We start from the raw sequence: 10,479 nt of genomic DNA, 5'->3' as shown, positions 1-10,479 counted from the left end.
ATGAGCTCTCCCGCTGGGTCCATTTTGGTAGGTTAGATGAGGACCAGAACGCAGGAGAGCAGGAGGCAGGAGTTGCAAAAAAGCAGGATTTATTTAGCAAAAACCAAACTAAAAGCGCTGCAGAGCAGGCTACAAAACAAGAACATGAACGTGAACGTGGCTACAAAAACCTGACGAGGAAAACATGGAGGTAGAAACAGTACGGACCGACAGGGAGAAGGGGAATGACAAGACCAGATATACACAGGGGATAACGAGACACAGGTGCAGACAATCAGGGCAGATGGGAAACTCAAAAACTGGGGGGAAGTGTCAAACCCTGACACAGGTGGCGCGTGCCTGGACCTGTGCCCAATCAATCTCTCCACCCTGCCTGGCTGAGCGGCTGCACACCAGCAAAGGGGAGTGTGCTGATACTCGTCTGTGTCTGGCTGAAATAAAAGTTCAAGGATTTCTCCCCGAAACCCGGTGTCCTCTTTCCTATCTGGCGACCTCAGGTAGCACGAGATTGCTACACTGTGATTTAGAGAAAATTTATGTCAATATACCGGCCAAATGACTTCATTCATTCATGGGGCTGAATGGGCAGTAGGGCATGCCCATATCAAAATTTCCTGAAATTTTCTAGTTATTATTAGTAGTATTAGTATTATCATAATTATTATTATTTAGATAATAGGTCTACTGACACCTTTGGGACCCTCAATCCAAATAGTACAGCAAAAAAGAAAACAAAATGCTATAAAATCATCATACATCAGGATTTCTTTCTGCTTTTTCTATGGATAAATCTCTTAACCCACTTCAGTTCTGCTTAAAACTACTGAATAATCAAAAAGTATCACAGTTCTAACCTCGCAGCCGCCAGTTTGAAAACAGGATGTCACTTTTTTTTGTAGTTTCAATGTTAAAAAGGTGAAATTAGGCCTCAAGTGAAGACTTAACACTGTACCTGGATCTAAAGCACAGATTGCTGAGGACACTAATAGGAACTCTGGGGAAAGAGGATTGCCCTTTTTCTGTTCACTACAGTTCAATATGTTTATCGTCATGTGTGTAATAAAGGTAAGAGGTTTTGCTGTATTATAAAACACTTTTTTTTGCCTTTCCATTCTGAACCCTACTTGGAAATATTAGTTTAAAAAAAACTTGAGAAAAAAAATTCAGGAATTAATACAGAGAATAAAAAATAGAAAAAGGATATGTGTTCAAGCTATGTAGTGTGATGCACAATCTCCAATGTCTGCCAAACATCAGAGCAAAGGGGAATATATAAAACCCGCCTGGTGTGCAATAACAGTTCCAAAGTGTGCAATATTAGTTAAAACCTGTCAGTAACAGTTTTAATGTGTGTAAAATTAATTTGACTAGTGCACTAATAGGTGAAACTTTGCCATGACATCTATATAGTGTTGGTGGTCTTGTCTTTGGCCACGTGCAGCGCTGTACCATAACCATTCACTCCTTGATTCATGTGACCGCGTCAAGCTTTTACTGTACAATCACAGTAGAAGTTGTCACGTCTTCTTATGAAAGCATAATTTACTGATTATTGGTAAAAAAAAAAATGTGTCCACAAAAATACATGGAGAAAGTTTTAACAACAACAAAAAAAAGAGATATTAACATTGGTTATACCTGTTGTAGCACATTTGAATACTGCAATGGTTTAAAGACACCAGTTGAATGGTATGATATGATATGAATACAATATTATAACAATACTTTCTGAACTATTCAAATATCACAAGTATTTTTTTTTTAAACTTGGGAATATATATGTTTTATTGCTTAATGTACTTGATTGTTGGGGCTCAGCTAACTGTCTCCTCGTGAAGTGGAGGAGCAAGGACTCATATGCTGAATCTCTCCTGCACTTCATCCTAGCTCTCAAGGCGAATCACCCTGTAGAAGAAAAAACTCATCGTAGCTGCTTGTACCCTTCACATACCAAAAGAAAATACTTTTAAGCACATTTTTCATTATATAATCATTTTAGGCTTTACTTTATATCAGAAATGGGAGCCCAGTGGCTTAATGGTTAAGACTGTGGCTTCACGGGAAGAAGGTTCCTGGTTTTACTCCCAACAGGTGCCATTCTGTGTGGGGCTTCTCGGGGTACTCTGGCTTCCTCCCGCAGTCAAAACACATGTGTGTTAGGTCATTTGGTTATTCTAAACTCCCCATAGTCGTGCCTGTGTGTGGTTGTTCGTATGTGGCCCTCTGAATGACTGGCGACCTGTCAGTCAAGGGTGTACCCTTGACTCTTGTCTGAAGAAAGCTGGGATAGGCTTCAGCACATCCCTGTGATCCTGCATTGGAATACGCAGGTATAGATAATGGATGGACGTCTATCTAAGATGCCTATCAGAAATAGGCATCTTAAAAAAAAAAAATTTAAAAAATGAGTGACATGTTGCCACAGCAGTATAACTGCGGGTACAAGCAACCCCTAAGTTCTCAGTGTTATACATCAGTGCAGTTGAGATCAGAACAGATTTATTCTCTATGAACTCACACTGTAATACATATCAATACATAACATAACAAGACGGACTGCAAACAAAAGTGAAACATGAACTTTGATTGCAGGAGTTACTTCCTATTACTGCCTAGTTAGTGCCTATTTTACAGAAAAAAATCAACTCTTCTATCTCTGCCTTCACGAATTGAGAGAAAGAAAAAACACTGAACTGGTCTTCACATTAGAATCAGAGGAGCTGCAGGAGCTTGATGAAATGTCTGTAAAACAGACAAGGACTGTTAAAAGGTAATGGATTCACGTTTCATTCAGTTTTCAATGCTCTAGTGGTGGTAATCATTAACTACACAGTTGGATGATGTCTGTTCAACTGATGTATTTGATAGAGTCCAAAGTTAAGGTCTGTGGGAGTGTTGCTGCAAATGCAAATGTTTTAGAGGGAGTAAAGCAAAATGAGTTTCAGTTTTCCTCCCTGCTCAGCTGGACTCTTGCAGTATGTTGTGCTGTCAGCCCATGTCATGTTTTCCTATATGTTGCTTCATGCTTATTTGTCAAGGGAGATTAGGGAGTTTAATATCTTTTGGATGACCTAGTTCAGCTAGTGACTTATACTGTTTCTCAGCAGCCTTTGTGGTTGTATACATACGGCTGGGATGTCAAAGTTGCAGTACAAAGGACCTTATTTATGAAAGGACGCACCCCATTTGAAGCTGGAGAAAAATGGCAGGGATGGAAGACTAAGTTACTGGTATTTAGATGAACAATTTCTTTATAACCTCTTACCTATTTGATACCTACAGACTTTTCTGTTGTAAGTAATAAAGCTGTTGGCCAGTTTACGGCCATAAATGGGAAAAAAAATGAGTCTTATGGTGTGGTGTAAGCAATCATAGCTGTGTTTCTTGAATGGTTATCCAGAAAGGGAAGTGAAGTCTTGCTTGTACAGCAGTTTGTTTTATTTCTCATGCAGTCGCAGACGCAAGAGCACACTATCCCACGATGAACCCCTTATCTGAGCCGTCTCCTTCAGAGGCTCCCGAAGAGTTTGAAAGTGAGAAAACAGTGACATGTGTGATCCTGGCAATCTCCTTCCTGGTTGGGACTCCAGGGAACCTGCTTGTGATCTGGACTATCCTGAGATACGTCAAGCAGCGCTCCCACACTGTGGTGCTCATCCTGCATCTGGCTGTGGCAGACCTGTTGGTCCTCATCACCCTGCCTGTATGGATCTACTCCCTGCTGCACACCTGGATGTACGGACAGGCCCTCTGCAAGGCGTTGGTGTACATCGTCTCCGTGTGCATGTTCAGCAGCATCTTCTTCATCACCCTTATGAGTGTGGAGCGCTTTGTAGCCGTCTGTCATCCATTTGTGATGATGCGTTGGAAGACCAGGACCACCATGAGCAGATGTCTTGTATTTTTTTGGCTCTTTGCTTTTCTTCTTGGAATTCCTGCCATCCTGACCCAGACTTTGAGTGAAAGTGAGGGAGCAGAGCAGTGTTTTCAAAGGGAATTTAACTCACCGGCTCAAGAATTCTTTGTCTTATGCCTGGACACCTTGGTGGGCTTTGTACTCCCCTTCATCATTCTTAGTACCTGTTACTGTTTTGTAGCCGCGCAGCTCAAAAAATTGAGCTTCAACTCCAAAATGAAATCCAGGGTTCTTGTTCACGCTGTGGTTATAACGTTCATACTGTGCTGGTTGCCGTACCACATTGTCAACATAATCGACCTGGTTTGCATCCTGTTGTCAGACACAGAGCATGAATGCGTGCCAGAGTCTCTTATCTTCACTTCTGGTGCGCTTGCCTTCATCAGCAGCTCAGTGAATCCCGTGTTATACGTGTTCTTCGCTCGGAGCTTCAGAGGGAGTCTTGAAGAGTCTCGTCTCGTCAGGCTGTTCCAGGAAATGACCAGTCATTCAAATAAACTCAGAGAGTTGGCGTTGCACCAGCAGACTGGCCAGACGGCAGCAAGTACACAGATAGAACTGGTGTCTGATTCTCTATGTTAAAAACAAAGATACTGTAAAGCTTTGAATCTATGGTCAAGGTTAAATGTGATCAAGTGAATGTGAATAAACTGTGGTTCACAGAGATAATTATAATGTATTGTAGATCATTTTCTTATAGAAACCTCCATTCAGTGCTTTAGTCACCCAATACAGGCAAATATTTTGTGACTTTGTGTTTTATGGCATGATTAGCATTGGTTGTTGTTATACTTCTGTAAAAAACGTATACCAGCTCCTGCTGTATGATGTGTTTTTAGCCATATCTCAATAGATGTTGTCTTACCTAAAATCGAGGCTCCAGTCAGCTCCAAATACAGGTTTTAATACTTTAAACGTGACCAGAATATAATTTTGCTGTATTTTTAGTTTTAAAAAGTTCACATCTAACATTTCTTCATGACATTATTTTGATAACTATCATTGAACATGGAGAGTTTCCTGTTTGCGTACATGTTAAATTGGAGTACATGTTAAATTGACTTTTTGTTGCACTTTTATACTTGAAGTGGGCTTGAAACACGTTACAAAATATCTTGTAAACTTTTGATCAAAGACAGTCTTGCTCCTATATAACATATAGTTGCATCGTGACTCATCAACAGCATCGTGAAAAACTGCAACTGTAACACAATTTTGGTCGTAACATTTCCGTGTACTCTTGGAGAAGTGCTTCCTGACACAGTTTGGTCTCTATTCACTTTGTCAACTGAAACATCAACTCAAAAATGCAAATACGAAAATAAAACTCCAGTAAGCACATCTGAAGCTTGCGTGAAGTAAAACAATAATATACCGATGACCATCATTTATCCTATTTATTTTATTTAAGCTTTGTTCGTGGTTATACGGTGTCAAATGAAAGTATTATATCAGTGGATATTTCACTATGACAAAGGTTTTAGAATTATATTTTCATAATCATACTTTTTACATCAAGATCACTTCCTAAATGTTTGTCTGAGGTTTGGTCCTTGTTCATTTAAAGCCTGACGCACTTGTTTGTGTTAATGTTAGTACTAACAGAGCTGCTTCTTTCATTGCTTTTTAGAGACTTGAATTTCTTTTAAAATGTATATTTTAATAAGGCCATTTTAAAAGTAAAACTCTATACTTTCTTTTCCTTCTACTTAATGTGCTGAGGTTACAAGGGTTAAATGACTTGTAGATAAATCACCTCTGTGTGTCTGATGAAGCCCTGTGAGGAAACACTGTTCCTCTGCAGTTTATACAGAAAAAAGGGAAGTGAGGACTTGCAAGCAAATTTTGTTTTTCTTTTTTATCCAGACACCACAGTCAGCATATGCATTTGCAACATGAACCACTCAGATGAGCGGTCTCTTTTAGAGGAAATGGCCCCTGAGGAGTTTGACGGTAAAGTGGTGGTGTCTGTGATCCTGGCTCTGTCTTTCTTGGTAGGGGCACCGGGGAACCTGCTTGTGATCTGGACTATCCTGAGACATGTCAAGCAGCGCTCTCACACCGTGGTGCTCATCCTGCACCTGGCTGCTGCAGATTTGCTCGTCCTCATCACCCTGCCTCTGTGGATCTACTCTCTGGCCCGCTCCTGGGTCTTTGGAGAGACCTGTTGCAAAGCTATGGTGTTCATGATCAACGCCTGCATGTACAGCAGTGTTTTTCTCATCACCGTCATGAGCGTGGAACGTTTTATGGCCGTGCGTTATCCCTTTGCTTCAGCCATCTGGAAGAGAAAACAAGCTCTGAATAAAGTGCTATTGGCTCTTTGGACTACAGCGTTCTTGTTCAGCATCCCAGTCATCCCGACTCAGGTTGTCGGGGACGATTCGGGAGAGGAGCAATGTTTGTACCGTATGTATACCTCTGTGGCCCAGGAGCTGGTGTGTGTGCTGCTGGAGACAGTGGTGGGGTACATATTACCCTTCTTCATCCTTGTGGTCTGCTATGGCTGCCTGTGCAGCCGCATCATTCAGATGACCTACAGGTCAAAACGCAAGTCCACTGTCTTGATTGCCAGCGTCGTTATTGCGTTCGCCATTTGCTGGACACCTCATCACATAGGAAACATCCTCTCGCTACTCATTCTGGCCATATCAGGCCACGACAATGATATGGCAAATAATCTGGAAAGTGTCAGGGACACCATGGTTTTCGTCTCAGGAGGCATGGTCTTCATCAGCAGCACAATAAACCCCATCCTCTACATGTTTGCAGCCCGCTCCTTCAGGACCTCGCTGCGGGACACCGGCATCCAGAAGCTCTTCCGCCACATTTCCAGCACCTCCCCAGGTGAGGGCAACAGGGAGCTGTCCTTTGTGTCCAAGATACAGAGCAGTCTGACCAACAGCTCACAGTGTGTGACCGAGTCAAAAGACCAAATTGATATTTTGGTAAAAATGTGTGAAAATAATCCATCCTGACACTGAAATGCTGTAGAATATTGACTGTGCTGCACCGAGACATTACATTTTCTAAATCTTGGAAACTTTGTGTCAAATTAACCTACTTTTGTGCAATGATGAAACAGATAAACGAGATATCCATGTTAACCCGTCTTATTCTTGTCCAACTTTGTAAATTTCCCACCTTTTTTTTTCCAGTTGTTATATATATTTATAAAATGGTGTATCCTGGGTAGCTTACTGTATGTCTCTTGTGATAACATCTGAATACATAAATAACTTATGTTTATGTCATTTATGTTTATCTATAAATGACGTATGTATGAATGAAACTTGTTTAATTGAGGCTTGCAACATGAAGTTTGTTTAATTCACTCATTATGCTGTTTAACATTAAAAATCGCCACTCTTATAAAAAATGCTTTTTTCACTCAAGAATGATTAGCTTTTTTTTTCTTTTAAATTCCACTACAGACGACAGTCATGCTTTCAACTTCCTCTCACTGAAAGGATTGCCAAACGAAAAAAGAAAAAAACTGCATGTTCCCTCTGCCGAGCTCCAAAAAGGGGAAATGTGCCAAAATGTTTGTCACGATCTCATAACACTTAAAACCTTAACTTTGGACTAGATAGCTTTTTGCCCGTATTGTGATAACTGACTCTTTTATATGTATGGTGTTTCAGTTTGTCTGTTGTCATGACTGCAAAGATGACACAAAGTCTTTTACAAAGTTCTTAAAAACGTATAAACCAGTAGATGGCAGTGGCAGCTACCTGAGACACACCTTGTTTACGGTGAAGAGATTTAGACATTATCTTCTATAACAGATCTGTTATAATAACAGTTTTATAATAATATGTTCATTATACTTTCCTGTTAAATGTTTTTAAATTATCATTATTTGACATAGTCAAATAAGTTATATGAAGCTACTGTTCAGATAGTTTTGATTATTTCATGGTAAAACATAATTTTTCCCTAAATTATGTCAGAAATACACTGGTTTTAGTAACAAGCTACAATTGAATCCTAAATTTGTGTTCACACTAAGTCTGACTCATTCAAATTTTGTTTGTGTTACATGTCCTGCCATTTACAACATCTGGAGGAAGTGGGATTCTATAGAAATAACTTTCATAAGTAGGTTGTTTTCAACACTATGGCCTTTTATAAACCTGATTTAAAATATGAGCACTGGGAAGGCACTGATATTTCACTTTACTCATAGAATATCAGCGAGTATGGGCTATTTTAACTGTGGCAGTGGAAAAACACAGAACATAAAGGGTGTGACAAAGATGAGATCACACTAGACAATATAGCTGACACTGAAACATGCAGAACATTTTCTCACACAAAGAGGACACAGCATGTATGAGACACCATCACCAACTTTATAAATACCCTCCACAATTATTATAATCCTGCTATCATATTTTGGTTTTCAGAATGATAAAAAATATTCGGGCATGTGGCATATCTGTAAACTGATCAATTTGTTTCTGAAGAGACTGGTTTAGGATACGCTATTATTTAAGCATTATTAATATCATAATTTATGCAGATTACTAAAATTACTGTCACCTTACATCACATGACAATAAAATTATCTGCTTATACAAACTTCTCAGCATTTAAGTGGATTACAGATCTGAAAAGGTTGTCATTTTATCAGCACAGTCAGCATCCAAATCCAAGTATGTTCAGTTTAATTCATTTTTGAATTAAATAATTAACTCTGTTGTGGAGCAATAATATTACATGTCAGGTCAAGAGTTTCCCCGTGAACCCCTCAAGTAATCAGACCGGTTTGACTGGAAGTATTTTCAACCCACAAGGAAGGAGACACAAGGAATTACTCTTGAGATTGGTGGATTTGAATGAGTGAAAGGAGAAGAACAGGGGGGTGAAAAAGTCCTGTGTACACTGAAACCTGCTGGCCCATAATGAGCAGAGAAGGGAGAGTCACCAGCAACAAAACATGGCATTCTGGGAAAGGGGCCAAACACTTGTGAAAAGTCTGCAGAGCCAGTAAGGGCTTGCATGGTTCCTAAAATGTTTAGTTAGTAGATGAATGTGATTTTAGCCCATACAAACACAAAGCTGTGTGGGGGAAAAAAATAATTTGCCATTATGTATATGTATTTTTATAAAAAAAAAAGAAAAGAAGAAAAAAAAAGTTCCTGTGTCATCAAAGCTTTGATGCAACTTGTACGTTGCTCCAGGCCTAGAAACCAAAAAGCACACATGCTGTGTCAGGTAAGTTGAAGTACAGGGTTATTTGGCTGCATACAAATTAGAGAACTTAAAATATTGTCTTGAGGCATTCATCTTTATACAACTGAACATTTGGCAGATGATTATGGGTCATCAGTGTCCTTCATCTGCAATAATCATCTTTCATATCCGCCTTCTTTTTAAAAAAATTAATTCTCCACCCTTTTTCATACGTGTATTTCACAATTAAAAAAACATGTAGAATCTTTTACCTGATGCATGTTTAAGTAGGAAAATCGTCCTTTGCTTATTTTAGATTGAATTTTAATCTAAGATTTTTTTAATACTTTTGTTTAATAGATATTTTCTGCATATGTACTTGGACTAGGGTTGCCAACTCCATGAAAAATAAATAAGGCACACCTCATCAGCAGGGCCGGCCAACCTGATGGCCTTCACCCTTCCTGGCGTGGTGAATTTTTTTAGCCCCTTTTTTTGTGTGAAACAATTTTTTAACTATTTGACTCGAACCTGAATTTAATTAGATGCATATTTTTGAATGCCATGAACACATGGGAAACAAATTATTATCCAGCAATTCACTTTAATACAGAATAACAAAATGAACTGAATAAAATATATATCTTTCTTAAACAAAAACCTGTCCTGCTTAACTTAAAATTGAATAAATTAATATAAAACAATAGAAAGAAAGCAGAAAATCCATTCTGTAATAGTGCACATTTTTAGTGCAATAAAAAAAGTGCAAACAGAAAGTCTGTAGAAAACTTGTAAACATATTTGTGCCTCAAAGGCCATGACTGTAGGCTGAAGTTGTAGTAAAACAGAAAAAAATAACTTATGAACTCAACAGCTCAATGCCATTTTCCATTGGCATTAGGGTTGCCACCTTTCAGAAATAGAAATAAGGGACGCCCCGATTTCAGCAGCGCAGGAGCCAAAAAAAAAGCCCCAAAACTTCTAAACTGAATAAAAATGTGTTTATTTTATATGAAAAAACAAAATGCTTTGATTTAAAGTTTAAAGTGCTTTAATAGCATTGAACTTGCATGACTGTACAGACAGACAACCATACTAGCAACTGAAATATCCTCCTATGATATGTATGTCCACATCAGCCAAGATGTAATATAGCCTACAGGTGAAGAATATGGTGTAAAAGTTAATTTATTTCAATAATTCAACTAGAATATGGTGTAAAAGTTAACTTATTTCAATAATTCAACTAGAATATGGTGTAAAAGTTAATTTATTTCAATAATTCAACTAGAATATGGTGTAAAAGTTAATTTATTTCAATAATTCAACTAGAATATGGTGTAAAAGTTAACTTATTTCAATAATTCAACTAGAATATGGTGTAA

At 38.6% G+C, this 10,479-nt stretch overlaps 2 protein-coding genes across 2 annotated transcripts; both read left to right on the top strand.

Moving 5' to 3' along the window:
- The first annotated feature begins 2,968 nt into the window (after positions 1-2,968).
- On the top strand, positions 2,969-4,936 carry LOC133463423 (C3a anaphylatoxin chemotactic receptor-like). Its single transcript, XM_061744964.1, has one exon. It carries the CDS (start codon positions 3,482-3,484, stop codon positions 4,496-4,498), a length of 1,017 nt encoding a protein of 338 aa, XP_061600948.1. The 5' UTR covers positions 2,969-3,481; the 3' UTR covers positions 4,499-4,936.
- A 28-nt stretch (positions 4,937-4,964) lies between these two features.
- Positions 4,965-7,431, top strand: si:dkey-148a17.6 (uncharacterized protein LOC108190685 homolog). The gene has a single exon (XM_061744952.1). It carries the CDS (start codon positions 5,686-5,688, stop codon positions 6,892-6,894), a length of 1,209 nt encoding a protein of 402 aa, XP_061600936.1. The 5' UTR covers positions 4,965-5,685; the 3' UTR covers positions 6,895-7,431.
- Positions 7,432-10,479: the final 3,048 nt, after the last annotated feature.

This window comes from Cololabis saira, chromosome 2 (assembly GCF_033807715.1).
Source record: "Cololabis saira isolate AMF1-May2022 chromosome 2, fColSai1.1, whole genome shotgun sequence".
NCBI lineage: Eukaryota > Metazoa > Chordata > Actinopteri > Beloniformes > Belonidae > Cololabis > Cololabis saira.
The sequence above is the reverse complement of the archived record's forward strand: the minus strand, read 5'-3'. Positions and strand labels throughout refer to the sequence as shown.

Coding starts and splice junctions, on each gene's coding strand:
- LOC133463423 (XM_061744964.1), top strand. CDS start 3,482: ATGAACCCCTTATCTGAGCCGTCTCCTTCAGAGGCTCCCGAAGAGTTT.
- si:dkey-148a17.6 (XM_061744952.1), top strand. CDS start 5,686: ATGAAGCCCTGTGAGGAAACACTGTTCCTCTGCAGTTTATACAGAAAA.